The sequence below is a fragment of the Ovis canadensis genome, chromosome 13, assembly GCF_042477335.2.
Source record: "Ovis canadensis isolate MfBH-ARS-UI-01 breed Bighorn chromosome 13, ARS-UI_OviCan_v2, whole genome shotgun sequence".
Classification (NCBI taxonomy): domain Eukaryota; kingdom Metazoa; phylum Chordata; class Mammalia; order Artiodactyla; family Bovidae; genus Ovis; species Ovis canadensis.
The window spans coordinates 78491868-78512830 of record NC_091257.1 but is presented as its reverse complement, the minus strand read 5'-3'; the positions used below and the strand labels follow the sequence as shown (position 1 = coordinate 78512830).

General features: G+C 58.2%; 2 protein-coding genes across 2 annotated transcripts; one reads left to right on the top strand and one right to left on the bottom strand.

The window, feature by feature from the left end:
* Nucleotides 1-732: 732 nt before the first annotated feature.
* On the top strand, nt 733-19408 carry NECAB3 (N-terminal EF-hand calcium binding protein 3). The gene is made up of 13 exons (XM_069548327.1): nt 733-988; nt 2973-2997; nt 4520-4628; nt 5580-5605; nt 5779-5876; nt 16160-16296; nt 16585-16703; nt 16825-16904; nt 17008-17061; nt 17586-17698; nt 17869-17946; nt 18436-18527; nt 18605-19408. The coding sequence occupies exons 1-13, from the start codon at nt 755-757 to the stop codon at nt 18631-18633; spliced, it is 1194 nt and encodes a 397-aa protein (XP_069404428.1). The 5' UTR covers nt 733-754; the 3' UTR covers nt 18634-19408.
* ACTL10 (actin like 10) lies at nt 6660-9605 on the bottom strand. The gene has a single exon (XM_069548326.1). It carries the CDS (start codon nt 8315-8317, stop codon nt 7085-7087), a length of 1233 nt encoding a protein of 410 aa, XP_069404427.1. The 5' UTR covers nt 8318-9605; the 3' UTR covers nt 6660-7084.
* Nucleotides 19409-20963: the final 1555 nt, after the last annotated feature.

Genomic DNA, 20963 nt, shown 5'->3' with positions numbered 1-20963 from the left:
CAGTCTTGGGCTTTATTCAGGGGGAAAGAACTGGTGAGTCAGAGAGGAGTGATGCTCCCTTTTTATATTTTAAAAAGCTTCCTCTGGCTGCAGCGGGGGATGATAGATTGAAGAGGGGGCCCCATGGTGGGGGAGGGAAGTCTGAGTTGAGCTTGAGAGTGGAGGGTGACTGACTGGCAGACTGTCCACACGGATCTATTTAGCATACCCTTAGGTGGGCTTTCTCTGAGCCAACCCCTATTTTAAGTCCTCGCTGTCAGTCTCCACAACAATCATGTCTTCCCTTCACTCCCATTTTGCAGAAGATACACTCACAGGGGAAGGTGCTTGCGGGTTTTGCCCACCAGGTGGCGCGCCTGTGCTTCCGCAGTTCACTGGACCCTGTAAAGATGTGGGGACCCGCCCTCAGCGGGCACGCGCAGCCCCTTCCCGTCCTGTTCCTGGCTGTGTAATATTCCACACCGACCGGTCCCCAAGAGGGAATGACCCCTTGAGTGACTTCTCCCCAGTGGCCGCCACCCCCGGAGAATGGGGAGTCGCAGAGGTGCATTGTGTTGCGGTTCTGCGTCGCGCGGCCCTAACGGCTGGAGTTGGCTCCCCTTTTCCAGACGGGGAAGCTGAGGCCCTGGAGGCGGGCGGGCGGAGGGCCGAGCTCTGGCGCTGGCCGGGGCTGGGCGGGGAGGGGGCCTCGGCGGCCCGCCCGGCGGGGGCGGAGCTGCGGGGGGCGGGGCCCTCAGCCTCCGCGCCGGCGCCGATGGGCGGGCGCCCCCCCTGCGCGTCCCCCCAAGTCCGCGGCGGCGGCGGTGGCGGCGGCGTCCAGAGCCCGGAGCCGCAGCCGAGCCGGAGCCAAGCGGGTGGCGGCACCATGGCGTGCGCGGGGTTGCTCACCGTGTGCCTGATCCGGCCGCCCGCGCCCGAGCCCCCGCGACCCCCCGCGCCCGCGCCCGCGCCCGCCGCCGGGCCCGCCGGACACGCGCTCTTCCAGGACGTGAGTGGGGAGCGGTCCGGGGGTGCCGGCGCTGTGGCCCTGGGGTTGGTCATTCTCCCGCGGGGTCGCTCCCGGTCTCTGTGGACAGCCTCAGTCTCCTTGCCCTCGCTCATTCTGGTTTTCCGTTCCCCACGTCCATGTGTCTCCCTCCAGGTTTGTTGGGGGCTCTGCCTCGGCCTCTGGGTCTCTCACGATTTCTCTTTTGCTCTCTGTTTCCGTGTGTTTCCCTTATCTCTATCTCGCTGCCTTTGTGTCCCGTCTTCTGCCTCTCACTCTTTCTCTGCTTATCTCTCCTTGTTCAGTGTAACTGCCCCCGCGGCCCCCCCGACCCCAAATCACCCCATGTATGTGTCTGGCCGGGTGGGGGCTGTCAACTCTTGGTCCCGGGAGCGGCCACGGTGTCCCTTTCTGGCAGCCCCAGGCTGGACTGACCAGGCAAGGGGGCCTGGGAGAGGAAGCAGCCCCCCGCCCCCGACTCCTGACCTAGTGCTGACCCCGGACCCCCTCAGATCCCACCCAAGGGCTGTGGGATCCCACAGTTGGTCGGCGCTGCCCACACACGCCCTCTGTGGTCTGTACATTTGCCCCTTGCCTGGCAGGTGGCCCTGCAGCCCCTATGAGCACCTACCTGGAGCTCCCTGGCCTGGCCTGGGTCACTCACCTGCACCCCTTCCCCACCTTTCACCCCTCTGCACAGCCTGTCCTGTTCCTCTTGCGTCCCCACTCCCAGAGGTCCCTTTCGGGTGGGAAAGGTTGTTCTGCCCCCTCCCCTGTCCCTAGTGACTCAGCACCTTGGCCAGAGCCCTCTCAGCTGGAAGGGACCTGACCCTTCCATTTCCCAGATGGAAAAACCAAGGCCTGGAGGGTTAGGGATGTGTTCCAGCTTGCACACGGAGGCAGGGGTGCACTAGGGTGTGGCCCTTGATGTCCTCAGTGTTCACAGCTTAGAACCCTTCCCTCTCTCTCAGCCCCCACCCCCACCCCTAGTATGTCTGTCTGTCCTGGCCAGGCCACCCTGGGTGGCTCTGTGACCCCGAGTGAGCCGGTGGCAGCCTTCTGTGAGTCAGGCTTCAGGCCAGGGAGTACATTCATCCCCGAGAAAGCAGCCCGAGGGGAGGGGCACTCCGAATCTGGAGCAGACCAGGGCTCTCTGTCCAGGTTTTGGCCTGCCCCTCCTTGCCAGACCTGCTGGTGCCCTCTTTGCTGGGTTGTGTTGGGTGACCAGGGAGTCTCTGGTCCCTATAGGGGAGACAGGGACCACGTCTGGACTCTACTTTTGCTACTTCTGTTGTCTTTCCTGTCTGTTTCTCCATAAATACCATCTGTCCACCCTTGCTTTCTGTGCCTCTTGCTCCCCTTGCACGTACAACACACACATACCCACATGGGCCTGCCCAAGACCCTCGTACTGAGTTGGCCTCATAGGAAGACCCAGCCCTGGAAGGGTTAACCCTGGGCTGGTCCCCGGTATGTTACTGAGTAAACAGGACCCACCGCCTGCATGGCAGGGTCTCAAGAAGCTGACTGAGAAACAGCCTGGGGTGGGCAGAGTCTGGGACGAACCCTGGCCACACAGCAGAGTTGGGGTTCAGCTCTGGGATGGGTGCCCAGGATCTTCTGGCCGCATCTTGGCCCGTTTCCCCACCTGCCTCAAGCTGGGACCGTTCCAAGGGCTGATGTATTAGAAAGAACTCAGGATTGACTCGCGGGTGTGGGAGGTGAAGAAGCGGAGAGCCAGCTTGGAGCACCCCCCACAAGGCCAGGCCCTGCGGGAGAAGGGAGCAAGCCGTGGGGCCCGCTGTGTGCTCTTCCCCTTGTTGGAAAAGGCCCTGGAGGGCTGAGCTGGGCAGGGGCTGGGACCAAGCTGGGCAGGAGGAAGGGAGATGCAGGGGGCAGGCCTGCCAGCTGGGGCTCTGTGGAGTAGGGGTGGGGTGGTTCTGTCCTCCCAGCTCCCAGCTCCCACCCCTGCCCTTTTGTCCTCTAGGTTTTCCGCCGAGCAGACAAGAATGGTGAGTATGGCTTCCCCTGAGTCCCATGCTGGGGGTTGAGGGGCATCAGAGAGGCTCCGGGGAGGGTTTGGGGCACAGTTGAGAATGGAGAGAAATCTTGAGAGGACCCAAATCAGAAGAATCAACCCAGGTGTCCTTCTCGGAGGAAATTTTTGTTTTGAATCCAGTTTGGCAGGAGGGAGAGTGGAGGAAATGTGGTTGAGCCAGAGGCTGGAGGTGGGGGCTGACTTTCACGCAGTGTCCTGGCCCAGTGAGGGGTACTTCTATAGATGATCTCCTGTTTTCCTCACCACTGCTGAAGTCCTCACCCCGTTTCACAGACAAAGGAGCCGAGGCCCAGAGAGGTACAGCTGGAGGTGCTGGGCCTTCAACCCGGGTCTATGTGATGCCTGGTTCTAGGCTTCCTCTGTGAGGGGCTTGGAAGGGTGTGGTCACGGAGCCAGGGCCGTGGGAGATTCTATCATAGATTCTTAGAGAGCTCAGTAACTTTCCATATTACCAACCACCTGGATGCAGGGAAGGTGTGGGCGGGACAGAGCTAGGTCCAGGGAGTCAGCTCCCCCGATGCCCTGAGTCCTGGGCAGTCTCAGATGCTGGTCTGGCAAAATCTGGAAAGCTTAAAGCAAGAGCCATCAGGGGACCTTGCAGGCAGGTTGCTGCCCACAGATGACTCAGAGCAGCCCACGGTGCCCTGATGGGCCAGTGGAGGGTTTGAGCTGAGACCACCCATCAGCTTTGACCTCACCTTCACCTGGCCTCCTTGAGAGAGGACTGGGTCCCCACCCCTTGCCTCTTCTCCCTGGGTCTCCTCAAATTTGTTTCAGCCGGTTGATCAGGGCACGTGGTCTCATTTGGCTCATAGCATTCCATCTAGGGAGGGAGGCTCAGGCACTCCCCAGCTCCATTCTCCCACTCCATCTGCTTAGAGACCCTGCAGGCCAAATCCCCAGTGCCTCTGCCCAGTGCTCTTATGATCTCAGCCTCTGTGATGGGGAGGCAGCCTCTGTGATGGGGAGGTCTTTCCCTCTCGATCCAGTCTGCTGCTTCTTACTGGGGCCCTGCTCTTAGGAAGATCTCATCTGATTCCCTGCAGCTTCTCTGTGAAGGGCCTGGGTCCAGAGCACGGAGGTCCTCTCCACCCGGGAGCCATGTGGGCAGAGACCCAGCCCTGGTTCCTCCAAGTGACATCTAGGCCCTGCCATGATCTAACTGTGCCCCAGGCAGTTGTTCATTTATTTCTCCATTTGGCAAACATTGAGTTGCTGCCGAGTGCCACATGTGCACTGCCTTGTCCCTTGGGTGCCGGCAGAGTGGGCCCTGTTGCTTGAAGTGGGCACCTCTGGGGGCCCCAACCCTTTGGTCCCCAACGGCCGGGCCTTCTTTCCAGCCCAGAATCCCATTTCACTTGGCTGGGTGGTTATGAGATACTGTGAAGCCTTCAGGGGGCCTCCATTGGGTGGCAGGGGTGCAGCCAGGGCTCAGAGATACTGACTCTGCTCCCTGTGCCCACCCCCACCCCCAGATGACGGGAAGCTCTCATTTGAAGAATTCCAGAATTACTTTGCCGATGGGGTTCTCAGCCCCGGGGAGCTGCGAGAGCTGTTCAGTGGTGTTGATGGGCATCCCGCTGAGTGAGTATGGGGGTTGGGGTGCACACGCCATGCGTAGATGTGAGCCCAGGTTGTCCCTACCCCTCTGTGTCCCCTGCTTGCTTGGGTTCCTTATGGAGGATTGGTGGGGCACGGGGAAAGGAGTGCCAGGGCTAAGTGCCAGCTTTACCCGCCTACCTACCCCTTCCCTGGCTCCAGTCCTGCCCATCACACTGCTTCCAGCTGGGACCCCAAAATAGCCAGGCCTGAGTCACCACCTATGGTTCAGCCCACAGGTGCCCCCCCAGCACTCCCGCTTCCTGCTGAGCGACCAGCGGATGCCTGGGGACAGCTGGGCCCTGCCTGCTCCCACCCGTGGGTGCAGGTGCTCCCTCATCTTCAGGCCTTTGTGCGAGTTTGCTTGCCTTCGCCTGCTTCCTCACGTGGGTGCACACGTGTGTGCGGCTATCCTTCCCTCTTACTTCCCCCTACTCCCCTCTTCTTAAAAGAAATTCTAGGCTCCCATGCTCTCCCATTTTCTGAGGCTTGGGCCAGACCTTTGTCTGCACTGCTGCTGCCTTACCACCACCAGATAACACCAGTCAAATTCCTTGTCCTTCAAAGCCTAGCTTAGGGAGCCTCTCTTCCAGGAAGCTCTCCCTGACCTACAGGTACTCCATGCCTTTTCTGCGCTTCCACAGACCTGACTTCTCCTTCCCAGCTCTAACCACTCCTCTCTGGCCTGTGTCCACATCTGTCTCTCCCAGCCTGAAATCCCCTTGGAGGTTGAGAGCAGGACTGAATGTTCCCCCTTAGACACTGATGGGCTGGTAGTACCCCACCTCTGTCCACTGAGCAGCGTAACGTGGGGTAGAGTCAGAAGTTGCCTCCGTGTCAGGCTGAGCTGGGCAGAGAGAGGAAAGGACCACTGGCTTCAAAGTCAGTCTTAGTTTACCAGCAGGGTCTGAAGGACGCCTTCTCTTTTCCCTGCAGCAATTTAGAGACGGAGAAACTGTGCGGTGAGTAGGCCCATGGGGGTGTTTGTCTCCCGGGCAGGTGGGTGTTGCTGGTGTTCTGATGGAGCAGGCTGGGCTGGGCTTAGAGCATACGGCCTGGTTGGCTGCTGGGGAATTCTAGGTTGTAAATGGGGGGATGTACCCCAGGAACCTTTGAGTATCTCCTCTGCCCTCAGACTACTTCTCTGAACACCTGGGCGTCTACCGGCCTGTGCTAGCGGCGCTGGAGTCGCTCAACTGTGCTGTGCTCACTGCCATGGACACCACCAAGCTCGTGAGTGGAGGGGCTGATGGTTGCAGGGGGGTGGCAGGATGAGGGCCGGGGGTGTCTGCTATGTTGTGGGAGCCTCCATCATTGGACTCAGGGCTGTGGGGCTAGAGGCCTGGCTTCCACTTTCTGGCTGTGCATCTTTACCTTTCTGGGTCTCAGTTTCCTCATCTGTAAACTGGGCATATTAATAGAACCTACCTCCAGACGTTCGTTGTGACAATTAAAGGAGAATGAAGGCAGAGTTTTGTCTGTCTTGCTGTCTCTGCCTGGCTCACAATAGCCACTTCATATGTGGAGCTGCTGCTGCGTTTATTACTGACCGGACTTGACTGTTGTGGGGTATCAAGCCCAGCTCCAGCAGGGATGGGTTGGGGGTCGGGCAGGCTCACACGCATCCACAGGCCCATGCTGGTGTGTAGAGCTTGGTGGCGGGGGTGGGGACAGCCTGAGGACATGCGTGAGGAGACAGGCATGTGTGCGCCCATGTTTGTGTATAGTATGGACATGTGCACACAGAATAAACAGTGCTCTCAGCCAGGGCTCCAGGCCCTTGGATGGTATTTTTAAAAACACCGAAAGCTACCCTTCCCTTTCTGTGTTCCTTGTAAGAGATGTCTCCACCTTTCTTTGTCCCATAACTCTGAGTGAGGGGGCGAGGAGGGAGCAGTGAGCAGGCTTGGAATTGTGCCTGACCTCATTTTTACAGAAGGAGAAACTGAGGCTCTCTGTGAATTAATGATCAGCTGAGGACAGGGCTTCCCCTTCTGGTTGCTTTCACATAGGGTCGAGTAGCTTTTCCAACGGTCACCTTTGGGGCCTGGCACAGGTTGGGGATCTGAATGCTACATGATGAGGGGTTGGTGTGCTGTGATGACTTCCATATCTGTGGCCTGGACACCAGTAGGGGCAGCACCTTCCTTGTTGCCATGGAAACAGGGCCTGGGGGTGGGCAGCTCTAGTGGCATTCTCTGAACTGGCACTGGTTAGCGGGAATTCACACTGCAGCTCAAAGTAAGAGCCCCAGGGTTCCTGACCACCCCCTCCTGGCCCAGAAAGGCGTAGAAGGTGACCCATCACCACACGACTCTGCCAGCTGTAATCACTGAGGTTTTTATCTGGCACTCAATGCCTCTGACAGCTGCACTCAGCCTGCCGAGCGTCTGCCTCTGCAGCGCCCCCTTGTGGCGCCACCCCTTCCAGTCCAGCAGCACTCAGTGGAACACTTCGTGCACCAGCCTGGAGCCACATTCCTGGTACATGGCCCGGGTCATCCAGCGGCACTGGAAGGTGCGCAGCGAGGCTACCATGGAGCCGCCCGTCCACACCGCTGTCCCGCGCCCAGGCTTGGCCACCAGGCACGGCTGCAGCGTCCCACAGCCCTGCCGCCGGCATTGGGCCTCCAGCTCCAGCTCCAGGCGCTCAGGGAAGCCAGGGAAAAGCGTGGAGCCACCGGCCAGCACCACGGTGTTGGCCAGCCGTGTCCGTAGTGTTGCGGGCACCCTCTGCAGTGCCTGGAAGGCCAGGATGGGCAGTCCCGGCTCAGCCTGGCCTAGCAGACCCGGCTGGAAGAGGGGTTCTGGGCAGCAGAAGCGCTCGCTGCCAAGGCAGACAGTGCACCCACCGCCTAAGTAGAAGCTGACTGGGTGGTGGCGGGCGGGGTTACAGAGGTCACCGCCAAAGTCTAGGGACACGTAGCAGCAGCGCTTCTTGAGCTGCGTGATGATCTTGTGTGGCAGGGCCTGCAGACGGTGGTCAGGCCCTGCTGCCACCAGCAGCTCCCGCAGGTAGCGCGACAGGGTGCTGCCAGCCACATCCAGCCGGAAGGTGGCCTTGTGCCACGAGTGGCCGGCATAGACGGGCGTGGCATGGCACACGCCCGCACCCGCCTCCAGGGCCAGCCCGCTGAACGCGCCGACGGAGCAGAGCGCCAACAAGGCGGTGCTGGCCAGGTGGCACGCGGGCACTGCCAGGGCCTCGAACAGCAGCTCGGCCACCCTCTCGCGGCCCGCTGGTGGCGCCGACGGGGAGTCGCTCACGAGCACCGGCCACTCGTCCGGGCACACCCGCAGGCCGCCCACCAGCAGGCGCTCCCACAACCCCTCCAGCGCCTCCCAGTCCACCACCACGCCGTGCTTGATGGGGTGTGCCCGTGCCACGCCGCCCGCCAGCTCGCAGCCAGGCGCCCCGGGCAGCACGGGCCGGTCCCAGCTGGGGACCAGGCTGGAGCTCTTGAGTACCAGGCGTGGCTGCTCCTCTCCCGCGAAGCCCGCCTTGGTGAAGCCGGAACCCTGGTCCACGACCACCGCGACGTGGCCCAACGAGGACAGCCGGCGGACCCGGCGACTATTGGACAGCGAAGCCATCTTCAGGCCGGCAAGCCCTGCAGTCAAAACCTCGGCCCCGGAAGGCTTGGACCCGCCCTCGGCCTGAGAACCGCGTCTCATCTGGCCTCGATGGAGGCCCGCCTTTCAGCTCGCAGCTCTTGGGCCACGCCCTCTGGTCCCGAGGTCCCACTCTTCTGGCCTGAGTAGAGGTCTCTTCCGCGCTTGACTTGGCTCCGCCCCTGGGCCTGAGGCCCGGCCTCTGGTTCGAGAGTCAGGTTCCGCTCTCGCTGGGCCTCGGGCTGTCTTCCCCCTCTTCAGGCTCAAGGCCCCTCTGAGGACCCGCCTCAGCGGTGCGGCTCCGCCCCCCTAAGCTCTTGCTTAGATGGATGATGAGAGGGGAGGGCCAAATCCTTGAAGAGACTGAGAAGCCTCCAGGAGCAGCTCTGGGAATAAAAGGCCTTTGTGGCAATACTATCCAGACATCTGTTCCGCTTGGGAACCCAGGAGTCCAGCCCGACCCTTGAGCCTCCAGCGGTCTCCTGGCACTTCTCAACTGGGCATGACCGAAGTACTGTGGTTCCTAGTGGAGGTGGGAGGGGGTGGTCAAAGAAGCAAGGAAAAGAACTTGGATTGGATTCATTGTGACCTCAGTTCTCAGCATCTGCTGTGCTTCCATAGCCTCTACCCAGATGAAAACGCCCAGACCCAGCCTGTCTCCAGGGACAGGGCCAATGGTAATGATTTTGACATCCAGGGATGTGGTCTCAGCCACCCAGCTGTGCTCAGTGTTTATATGCAGTCGCTCAGTCGTGTCCGGCTCTTTGCAACCTCATGGACTGAAGCCTACCAAGCCCTGTGTCCATGGAATTTTCCATGGAAGAATACTGGAGTGGGTTGCCATTTCCTACTCCAGGGGATCTTCCCAACCCAGCAATCGAACCTGCATCTCTTGCGTCTCCAGGGTTCTCAGGCAGATACTTTACCACTGAGCCACCTGGGGCCAGCACAACCAATTTAATTGCTTCCTCAAACCACTTTGATGAGCTCTGGACAAACGTGCAGCCTCTCTCCTCTAGAGAAAACTCTTAATCATGGATCTCCAGCCACCCTGAAGACCTCTGTGAGCTTAGCTTTCTAGGGCCCAGGTAGCCCACAAAGGGATCCTACCTTCAGAGGCTTACAAACGTGGGCCTGAGTTTGTGACTCAATTCTGAGGCTGCCTTCACTGTGTACTGAGTGAGTCCGAATCTCACCCTGGGCTCAGTTACTTCTCCCAAAGGCGGTCATCCCCCAACACAGGAAACAGGCCATGTCATGTCTCTGCAGAGTCTCTTTTTTCTCTTTAGGACCATTATGGTTGCAAGTTGAAGACCTATTCAGGTGAGCTTAAGCTAAAATACGAATTTTATCACAAGAGCCTTGTGTATGTTTTATATCTACTAAGGGCAAGAGTGAAACAGGTCTTCGGAAAAGATGGGAAGCAGGGTCTGGCTGCCAGGCTTTGGGGGACCCAAAAGGTGCATTGGGGTCTGCATTGTGTTTATATTCTTCTCAAGACTGGCTTCAGTCTGTGCATGTTCCCGTAGAAAAAATTGTCTCCTCCAGTTCCTGAGGAGGAGAAGGGGACAACAGAGGGTGAGGTGGTTGGATGGCATCCTTGGCTCAATGGACGTGAGTCTGAGCAAACTCCAGATTAGTGAAGGACAGGGATGCCTGGAGTGCTGCAGTCTATGGGGTTGCAAAGAGTCGGACACAACTGAGCGACTGAACAACAGTTCCTGAATTACAGACCCAGGGAAGGAACTGATAGGACTGGGCTTGGGCCAATTGCTTATGCCAGGAGATGTGGCCACATTGAAGAAGGTGGTTATTTTGATTGCAACCATGTGGATGGTAGGAAAGGGTCAGTTCTCACAAAGCAGCGGGGGAGATGTGACGGGTAGTGCGACCTCCAGCCTGATGCAGGCAATGTGGTGTTGACACTGACGAAAGTGTACCTTCAGGAAAAGTTGTACCTGTGGTTTTAGTGAGCTGGGACCTTCACCCCTCTGCATCGCGCCCCCTCTCCCCAAAGGGGCATTTTGAGATTGGTTGCCAGCGGAAAGCAGGCTGCAGGTTTGGCATGGCTGGAGGGGACAAGAATGACTAGGGTCTGGCGCTGGGTTTGGGACCCAGGAGCGTGAGAAGCAGCTGGGTCCTGCCCACAGAAAGCATGCCAGGCCTCTTGTGGATGAACTGGGGAGGTGAACCTTGAATCGAAGGCCACAAGTGGCAGTATGGCCAGAGCAAGAGTGAGACTGGAAGTCACTAAGGAGCCCCAGAGGGGAGGACTGGGGCTGGGGATCTGGGCCTGCACATTCCAATAATAAGTTTGGGTGTTTCTCTGCGGGCAGTGGAGAGCCAGCGTGAGCTTATGAGCAGAAGTGTGGACTGCCCTATTAAGTGGTTTGGAAGAAGCCTCTTTGGGTGCAGTGTGGGGAAGAGAATGGGGTGGGGTAGGTGGGGAGACGGTGATTGAGTTGCCTTGGGGGTCATCAAGCACAGTGGGGTAGGATTGAGGGGTCAGAGGTCCAGGGACCTCAGTCTCTCCTCCTGGCTGCTCACACAGGCAGGATGTGAGTCTAAGGCTCAAACTATGCTGACTGTGGACCTTCCCAGTTCTTCCACACGGCGGTGGCTTTTTGCCTGGGACTTTCCCTCAGTTAGGAAAGACTTGTTGAGTGCTGAAGACTTTGGACTGGCCTGGCCTCTGCTGGAAGCAGGTCTCTCCTTCTCCTAGCGTGGCCAAGCCTGGCTTTGCCCGAGCGCTCTTCCGTCGGATCTGCAGACCTGGTGGCTGGATCTGACCCCGGCCAGGTGTCGCAGGGAGAGGAGAACCCTTGTTCCACTGTGGTAGGGTGCCCCCTCTCCATTGCGGCACAGGGTTTCTGACACTTGGGTCAGAAGAAAGAAGGCAAAACCAGCCTGGGCCCCAGGCCACGGCCATTCGCCTGTTCTTCCCTGTCTTGCTCTGGGCCTTAGTTTCCCCAACCCTGTCTCCACGCCCCAACGCCTCAGACTGGGCTACAGACGCCAGCGTTGCTATGCGCTCTTTATTGGGCCAGACCAGGGTACAGGGGGTCCGGCCAGGCACTCAGGGCCGCGGGCGGGGACAGCGGCGCCGCTTGCGCGGCTGCTCCTCGGCGGCCTCGGCCTCACAGTCGGTCTCGCTCTCGGTCAGCAGGCGCGTGTAGAGCCGCTGCCAGCCCTGCGCCTCCTTGGCCCCGCCCCCGGGGCCGCCCGCCGCGCGGCGCCCCTCCTCCTGCAGCCGCGCGTCCAGCAGCAGCAGCAGCACGAGGATCTTCTTCATCTCGCGCGCGCGCGCGCTCTCGCGCCGCTCAGCGCCGTCGCCGGCTCCTCGAAACATGGGTGCCGCCGCCGGGGCCCCCGCGGGGGTGTCCGCCACAGCCTCGCTCACCCGCTCGGGCCGCGCTCCGGGCCCCGCCGTCGCCTCGGCTAGTTGCTGCCGCTTGTCCAGGGGGAAGAGCAGCACGATCTTGGTCTGGGGGTAGAGCAGGGGCGTGAGGGGAACGAGGTCCGCCCGCCTGCCTCCCGAGGACCCTCACCCACCGGGTCCTGTCTCCCAGAAGCCCGCCCTCTCTCGTTCCCGGGGTACCCGCTGTCCTCCCAGCCTGGGTAGGGGGAGGTGGGGGAGGCAGGCACCCTTCTCCATCTCCCAAGACCCCTGCCTCCCCACCTGGAAACCCTCACCCACCCCAGGCTGACTTCCTGAGATCTGACTCGGATCAAGTTTATGAGATTCCCCTGTCTGCCCTTCCAGTCTTGATGCTGGGACCCTTCACCCACCCCGGTCCCGGCCCAGGTCCTCATGCCTAGTTGAAGAGAGGGGAAAGTAACACGTTTTGAAGCTGGGGAATGGAAAGGCGGGGATAAGGGAGCTCCCTGTGCCCATAGCCCCAGTGGCAGCCGCTAGGGCTGATTCGCCGTGCCAGGACTTCCACCCATCTGTTCCAGGTTGGGAGAGCCGTCTCCTGCACACCCTCCTAGGCTCCCAAGTCTCATCCACCTCCTGGTTTCTGGGATACCATCCACACCCACATGGATTCCTGAGTCCCTCTGCCTCAACAGGGGTTCTCTAATGCCTTCCATAGGGGCCTCCCAGGTGGCGCTAGTGGTAAAGAACCCGCCTGCCAATGCAGGAGACAGATGTGGGTTCCATTCCTGGGTTGGGAAGAAATCCCATGGTCAGAAGAGCCTAGTGCGCTACAGTCCATGGGGTTGCAACCAGTCGGATGCAACAGAAGCCGCTTAGCACACACACGCAACCCCTTCCATTCCCTACGTGGCCTAGACCCCCAGCATCCGCTCCTGCCCACCTGTCCAGGTCCGCCAAACCCCAGCTGCCCCTTCTTCCCTGGACTCACACTGGGCTTCTTCCCCTTAAAGTGGTTGAAGAACTGCCGTTTGCGCCGGGCCTTGTCCATGTCAGGTGGCTTCTCCTTGCGGGCCTGCTTGGGCACTTTGGTTCTCTTGTGGGAACTGTTGTTTCCCATGGCAGGGCTGGTCACCACTGGGGGCCCCAGCCCATGCTGCCTCTGCCCTGCCCTCTGGCTGGGGGCCCCCTGCCCTGGCTCTGTCCCAGGGACCACATTGTGACCTCATGGGTTGACCTCATCAGCTCCAGGCTCCGAGCTGCTCCTGCCAGAACCCACAGATGAATCTTGACTCCATTTACTCTGTCTGTGACTTCCGGCTTTGGTTTCTCAGTGCAAAACTGGGCTAAAGATTAGTGAGGTGATGGCTTGTAAGGTGCTTAGTGATGGTGGTGTTCAGTCACTCAGTGGTGTCCGACTCTGTGGCTCCACGGACTGCAGCACACCAGGCCTCCCTGTCCATCACTATCTGCCCGAGCCTGCTCAAACTCATGTCCACTGAGTCAGTGATGCCATCCAACCATCTCATCCCCTGTCGCCCCCTTCTTCTGCCTTCAATCTTTCCCAGCATCAGGGTCTTTTCCAATGAGTAAGTTCTTCATATCAGGTGGCCAAAGTATTAGAGCTTCAGCATCTGTTATTCTGATGAATATTCAGGGTTGATTTCCTTTAGGATTGACTGGTTTGATCTCCTTGCTGTCCAAGGGACTCTCAAGAGTCTTCTCCAGCACCACAATTTTAAGCATCAGTTCTTTGGTGCTCAGTCTTCTTTATAGTCCAACTCATATCTATACATGACTATTGGAAAAAAACATAGCTTTGACATACAGACCTTTGTCGGCAAAGTGATGTCTCTCATTTTTAATGTGCTCTCTGTGTTGGTCATAGCTTTTCTTCCAAGGGGCAAGCATCTTTTAATTTCATGGTTCCAGTCACTGTCCACAGTGATTTTGGAATCCAAGAAAATAAAATCTGTCACTGTTTCCCCTTCTATTTGCCACAAAGTGATGGGACTGGATGCCATGATCTTAGTTTTTTGAATGTTTTAAGCCAGGTTTTTCACACTCCTCTTTCACCCTCATCAAGAGGCTCTTTAGTTCTTCACTTTATGCCATTAGATTGGTATAATCTGCATATCTGAGGTTATTGATATTTCTGCCAGCAATCTTGATTCCAGCTTGTGAGTCATCCAGTCCAGCATTTCACATGATGTATTCTGTATATAAGTTAAATAAGCGGGATGATAATATAGAGCCTTGTCATACTCCTTTTCCAGTTTTGAACCAGTCTGTTGTTCCATGTCTGGAACTGTTGCTTCTTGACCTGCATACAGGTTTCTCAAGAGACAGGTAAGGTGGTCTGGATTCCCATCTCTTTAAGAATTTTCCACAGTTTGTTGTGGTCCATACAGTCAAAGGCTTTAGTGTAATCAATGAAGCAGAAATTTTTTTGGAATTCTCTTGGTTTTTCTATGACCCAACGGATGTTGGCAATTAGATCTCTTATTCCTCTGCCTTTTCTAAATTCAGCATCTGGAAGTTCTTGGCTCATCTACTGTTGAAGCCTAGCTTGAAGGGTTTTGAGCATTACCTTGCTAGCATGTGAAATGAATGCAGTTGTATGGTAGTTTGAACAGTCTTTGGCTTTGCTTTTCTTTGGGATTAGAATGAAAGCTGGGCCTTTTCTAGTCCTGTGGCCGCTGCCGAGTTTTACAAATTTGCTGGCATGTTGAGTGCAGCAGCTCTTTAACAGTATCATCTTTTAGGATTTGAAATAGCTCAGCTGGAATTCCATCACCTCCACAAGCTTTGTTTGTACTAATGCTTCCTAAGGCCCACTTGACTTCACACTCCAGGATGTCTGGCAGACAGAATAAGCAAGAGCTACAGTCCCACATCCTCTAGGACGAAAACCACAATCACAGAAAGCTAACTAAAATGATCACATGGATCACAGCCTTGCCGTGACAAAGGAAAGGGGCTTGCATAACTCAATAAAACTGTGACAACACATGGTCCACTGGAAAAGAGAAGGGCAAACTGCTCTAGTGTTCTCACTTTGAGAACCCTGTGAACAGTATGAAAAGGCTTCGTGGTGAGGAGAGAGGAATTTCTGTGACCTGAGTTTGTATTCTGACTCTGACACTTGTGTGACCTTGGCCAAGGTAATCTACTTCTGTAGGCCTCAGTCTTCTCACATGCAAAATGGGGTCAGTGATGGTTCCTGTAAATTCCTATGAGGATTAAATGAAACTGCTTGGAAACAGGACCTGGCAAGCAATGGTGTCAGCCAGGTTCTTTGTAAGCAACAGAAACTGATCAGTCACCTTAAGCACTAGAAAGGGAATTTATTGGACGGATTTCAGGAAACTCAAAAAATGGCCAGGAAGTCCAGTGGCTTGGACAAACTACTGACCCGTGTGAGAATGAGAGGTCCCAGCCACCAGTCTGTCTGCCCGTCTGATGGCTGAACTGAGGCAGGTCACAGGCTGGAGACAAACTGCCTCTGGGGCCCCTTGGGGAGGGGTCACCTCAGCTCCCTGGGACTCCCACCCTGGACCAAGTGTGTATATGGGGCTGAGGGAGGTGTCGGTGAGGAGACCCTCAGGAAATCTGTGACTGTTCGATGTACAAGTGGCCAGGTTTCTTGTTAGTATTATGTTTGACTAAAAACAATGGCAGTGTGGCATGTGGGATCTTAGTTCCCTGACTGACCAGGGGTTGAACCCAGGCCCCCTGCCCTGGGAGCACCAGGGAAGTCCCGTGACAGCAGTTCTTTATTGAGAACTTATGTACCAGATAGTAGGCCGAGCCCTGTGTAGGAAATAACTCATTGGAGCCTCTCAGCAGGTCAGTGAGATGGCTGTTCCCACCCTGTTTCATAGGCGAGGAGGCACGAGGAGATGAAGGTAGCTGGGGAGTCTGGGCGTTCCGAGTGGGCAGCGCAGGGCCTGGCAACGCTCAGCCTCCTTGTCTCTGCCTACCTTGGCAAAGGCTAGGGGGAAACGGCAGTGTAGACAGGGATCAGCGCTGGGGTATGTGACCCGCTGTCTTTTATCTACAGCTTCTAGTAAGAAGTGCTCAGTAAATGTGGGGTGTGTGGATAAGTGATTTAATGAATGGATGAATGACAAGATTGTGAGTTTGGGGCCAGCTGGTGAGTCTGCGGCCATTGCCTTCCCCAGCCCCTACCCACACCCAGTCTAGCTATGCCTGGGGCCTTACTGGCTGAAAGTGGCAGCCCCAACAGGGAAGGGGTCTTGAGGCCCAGAGAATGGGACACGCTTCTCTGGGTGTTGGCCTCATCCCTCCCAGTGAGAGGCCGGGCCCAGACAAGGACGGGGTGTGGGGTTTCCTTGCCCCCTGGAGACTCTGTGTCCTCCTGTTGATGCCAAGTCTGCAGGCCCTCTGCTCTTTACGCTGCCACAGGTGCTCTGATGGGTAGGTGGTGGGGCGCAGGGGGGTAGCTCCCCATTCAGAAATACATACTTGGAGCCAGGAAATGCCAACCATGCCCCCCTCTTCCCCAGGAGTATGAGCGGGCGTCCAAGGTGGACCAGTTTGTGACACGCTTCCTACTGCGGGAGACGGTGAGCCAGCTCCAGGCCCTGCAGAGCTCGCTGGAGGGGGCGTCAGACACTTTGGAGGCCCAGGCGCACGGCCCGCGGTATGTGAGGAGCTCGGCCACCTGCGCCTGGACCTGTGGGTCCAGTTCATGAATGGCCGTTATCTCCTTGTTGTCAGGTCCCTCAGCTCCCATCACATTGCACAGTGCTGGCATCCCAGAGCCCAAATTCTTGTTCTTAGGGAGGGAGGTCAGGAGAGGGCGAGAAGGCATGGCTGGCTTTGCAGCTGGACCTCAATGTCCTGAAGCTTGGGGCCAGGCCTGTTCTGGGGCCCCAGTGCTTGGCCCCATGGGTCTGGGACAAGTGGACTGACCCTCCACTCCCCTCAGGTCCGATGAAGAGAGGGTGGAGGTGCCGAGCCGGCCCCGAGGCAGCCGGCGGGCAGGGCGCAGGGCCCTGCGGAGCGTCAGTCGGTCATCCACCTGGTCTCCTGGCTCCGCCAACGCAGGTGTGTCTGCGGTGGGGTGGGAGGGCACGGCATCCCCCGGGGCCCCAGCATTTGCTCCTCCACTCGCCCTCAATTCATCCCGAGAAGCCCCCAGCCTGAGGGGCCCGTGCCCGACCCCCAGGGCAGAGCTCCGAGGCTGAGATGCAGTGGCGGCTCCAGATCAACCGCCTCCAGGAGCTCATCGACCAGCTGGAGTGCAAGGTGAGTGCTGTGTGGCCACCGCCCTGTGCCGGGGGAACTGTCTGGAACCCACGCAAGGCAGGCTCACACAGGGCACCTGGCCCATGCTCTGCATCCCTCACAGGCGCCCCGGCTGGAACCCCTGCATGAAGAGGAGCTGACCAAGGGGCCCAGCTCGGTGAGTCTGGGAGAGGGGCAGGCAGCTGGTGTGGGGCCGGGAGGAGGCCGTGAAGTGAGGAGGTTCACGGGGCTAGCCACCCCTGGCCTCTGTCTTGTACATACGCCCCCTTCTCCAGGCTTGGCCCAGCCTTTGTTCCCCAGGACTGGCGGGCAGGTGCGGGGTTCTGGTCATTGCTTCGTGACTCTGAAGCCCTCTGTCCCTCCATGGGCATCAGCGTTCCTTGCTTACAGTTCTGAAAGCTGGGTGTGTGGAGCAGTGTGGACAGAAACTGAAAGGGGCGGTCGGAAGTGGTGCGGTGCTGCAGGAGAGCTGGCCAGTGGCTGGAGCGAGGCAGTAACCTTGGCAACAGGAGGAGGAGGATGGAGCCAGGAATGCTGGGGGCTGCCTGGGGCAGGAGCCCGACCTCAGGGCTGGCTGGGTCTGGTGCAAGCCAAGAAGGGCAGGGTCCTCCTGAAGGCCACAGCAGGCCCTCACCTGCTGCCCTGCCCTACCCCAGCTGACCAGGCTGCTTCTCTTGCCAGCACATCCTTGTGGCCCAGAGGCAGGTGCAGGTGGCAGAGGAAGCCCTGCAGGACTTCCACCATGCCCTGTGCTGCTACGTGGACTTCACGGGGTCCCAGAGCCACTGCCTGCAGTGAGTCCTCAGCTGGGTGGTGGCCAGCCAAGGTGTGGGGTGGATGGGCAGGGAAGAATGCTGGGCTGGGTGTCCTGGGCCAGGGCTCTCATTAGACACCCCTGGTGAGGTGGGCAGGGGTGGTGGCAGCCCAGGCCTGGCCTGGCCTGGCCGTCTCTTTGGCCCTGCAGTGTGTCTGCCCAGAAGATGCTGGACAAGGCTTCCTTCACCCTGTACGAGTTCTGGCAGGACGAGGCTTCCTGGAGAAGGTAGGAGCAGTGGTCTGACGTTTATTGTGGGACCTCGAGTGAACCAAGCCTGGGTTCAAATCCTCTCCTATTTGCTGGCTGTGTGACGTCAGGAGAGTTACCTAACCCCTCTGAGCCCCAGTGGCCTCCTTTTGAAAATGGGAGTGATGCTAAGTCCCTCCTCTTGTCACCCTTACGAGCTGGCATGTAAAGAACTGAACGCAGTGCCCGGTGCCAGGTAGGTGCTCAGTGAATACACACAGCTCCCACCATGCCACACCCCATGCCACGTGCCTTGTTGTGACTGCATGTAATCCTCATGGTATCAGTGAAGTGCACACTGCATCCCCATGTCACGGAGGAGAAAACTGAGGCTCAGAGCCACTATGAGGAAGGACCAAGATCTGAAACCAGGCAGCAGGACCAGGCGGGAGTGGGGCGCTTTTAACCATGTGGTCCTGGTCACTGGGGACCAGCTCCGGCCTTGGTCCCCTCTGCGGCCCTTCCCAGGCACCAGCAGTCCGCCTGCAGTAAGGCCTTCCAGCGCATCCTCATTGACCATCTACGGGCTCCAGACACCCTCACCACTGTGTTCTTCCCAGGTGGGCAGTGGCCACCAACCCCTGAGGAAGGGCAGTGGGCACCTGATGGCCTCTGACTCCCAATCTCTGACCCGCAGCCTCCTGGTGGATTATGAATAATAACTGAGCCTGATCTGCGCAAGCTAAGGACCCCTGAGCCCTGCCTGCCTCCTCCTGGAGCTTCTGGACTGGTCAGCTCCACTCAGCTCAAGACCAGAACGCTGCCACCTCCGCACCTGGGGCCTGGCTCTCAGCCTCCTGGAGCCAGCTGGTGGAGTCTCACAGCCCAGGGATCAGAGACTGGGCTGCTTGCTTCCTCTTTCTCTTAACAGTGTGTTTTATTGCTTATAGCTTCGGCCTCTGAGATACCCTGGCCTCAGGAAGCCTGGATTCTGGTCCCCTCTGCCTCTGCCTTGCTGTGTGACCAGGGCAGGTCCCTTCCCTCTCTGAGGTGGCCTGAGGCTGTCTGGCTACCTAGTGGGTGCCTGCTTTCTTTTTGCTGTCTTGGGACTAGGCTTCTGCTCTTCCCAGCCAGCAGCAGAGCCAGGGCTGATGCTCAGGAACTATCCTCCACCCCGCCCCCAACCTCGAGCCCCAAGACTGGGCTGGATCAGTCTGCCGTATGGGCAAAGGACCTGGGGGTCCCCACCCCCTTCCTGGGCCGGCGGGCTCCTGACGCTTTCAGCACCTGTGGCTGCACCAGAGCCCTCCAGAGGATCCTGGATTGGTTTGCATGTTATTTGCATATTATTTGCATGCTTATTCCCACCCATACTCAGGGCACTATGGGAAGCCCCAGGGTGACCTTGCTAGGTAGCAATAATTTGGGCCCAGAGTCACCTGCTGCCCCCAGATACCTCTGAACCCCAGCCCAGAGGCAATAAAGGCAGTGGTCACCTCTGGCATTGCTTCCATTCTCTCTCTCTCAGCAAGGCAGCCTGGTCCCTGTGCCCGTGGATATTGGGAACTTAATCATGGCCAGTCCAGGTTCCCTCAATTCAGGACCTTCTCACTCCACAAAGCCTATTTCTGAAATCTTTCCTGGGAAAGGAGAGTGGACATGGGCCCTGCCAAAACCCCCCTAAAATCCTGGGGGTTCTAGCTTCACCCCCTTCCTTTACCAGCAAGGTGTGGTATGAAGGTGGGGGCAGACCACAGAGCCCTCTCAAGGCCCAAAGAGCATGGCTGACCCCTGTGAGAAGACCTGTCCCCAGATAGAACCTCCCCCGCCCTTCCCGGCTGGACTTGTCTCCAGCCCTGCTGCCTCACTGCGCCAGAGGGCAGTTCCAGGAGAATACTGGATGAGTCAGTCCTCCAGCTATGTGGACCTCCTTCGAGCAGCCCTGAGGGAAGGGACTTGGGGCATGGAGGGAGGTGACTGACATGAAGGTGGGTGGGAGAGGGCTACCCAGGTCGTGGGCTCTAGCAGGGAGGCACGTGGCCGCACCAGAGCACAGGCTGGCCTCTTGACCTCGTCTGGAGGGTGTGGGGTCAGGAGCATTTAGGCAGAAGAAATGTACAAGTTGAGGCTCTGAGAGCGGGGAGAGCTTGCCTCACTGAACAGAAGGGAGCCCAGAGGTGGGCTGAGGTCAAGGCCAAGGCAGGGAGGCGGCTGGGCCTCGAAAGCACTGCATCCTGCAGAAGCTACGGTAGGCTTTAGGGGGTGGCTGGCCAGTGGGCTGAGTGCCACTTCTCCAAGGCACCTGGCTGCCCTGCTGGTGCCAGTCATGGCTGGGCACTGGGGCACGGCCAGGAAGGCAGTTCAGATGGTGCCAGCTCAGGATAGATGCCCTAGGGTGGGAGGTTTCTCTTCGGGGATCCCTGTAGGAGTTCAGACTTGCAGGGACAGACAGCTGCTCCCACTGGCCTAGCTGCCCAGGCCAGGAACCAGCACAGGGGTCTCTGTGGGCCCCTGGCCAGCAGGCTACCACACTTCCTGGACTCCTGGCAGTTCCTAGAAAGTGCTGCCAGCACCTGAGTCACTCAGGTCTGGGTGGCTGGAGGAGGGTCAGGGTCTATCTTGTTAGAGAAGCCCGCCTAGGAGGAAGTAATTTGGCTGGCTGCCTGGTTCTGATTCCTTCTGTTTCCTCCACGAAAACAGCACCAACAGCAAACCCTCAACACTAAAAATCGTCTCATTGCCTTTGGACCAGGATGCTGAAATTCTTCAGCTCAGGCTGACAACTCTCAAGTGGGTGCCTGCTTCACCCTGTGATGGAGTTCTGAAGTTAATACCTTTTTTATTAAAAAAAAAAAAAAAAGATAGGTTGCATCCTTCCTCCCTGGCTGAACGTTTGGAGTAGGGAGGGTCCTGCAGGGGGAGGGGAGGGTCAGTCCTGCAGGGTCTGAGAAGGCCACTTGGAAATGGTGATGTTGGGTTAGAGCTGTGAAAGATGAGTGCGGGTCTCCAGACAGAGGTGAGGGGTAGACAGCAGGGAGAATGTTCCAGACAAAGGG

Bases quoted from the DNA above. Each gene is read 5' to 3' on its own strand.
- NECAB3 (XM_069548327.1), top strand. From the start codon at position 755: ATGGGCGGGCGCCCCCCCTGCGCGTCCCCCCAAGTCCGCGGCGGCGGC. The intron at 4,629-5,579 runs GTGAGTATGGGG...TTTTCCCTGCAG, and splicing joins GTTGATGGGCATCCCGCTGA to CAATTTAGAGACGGAGAAAC. The intron at 16,905-17,007 runs GTGAGTGCTGTG...CATCCCTCACAG, and splicing joins TCGACCAGCTGGAGTGCAAG to GCGCCCCGGCTGGAACCCCT.
- ACTL10 (XM_069548326.1), bottom strand. From the start codon at position 8,317: ATGAGACGCGGTTCTCAGGCCGAGGGCGGGTCCAAGCCTTCCGGGGCC.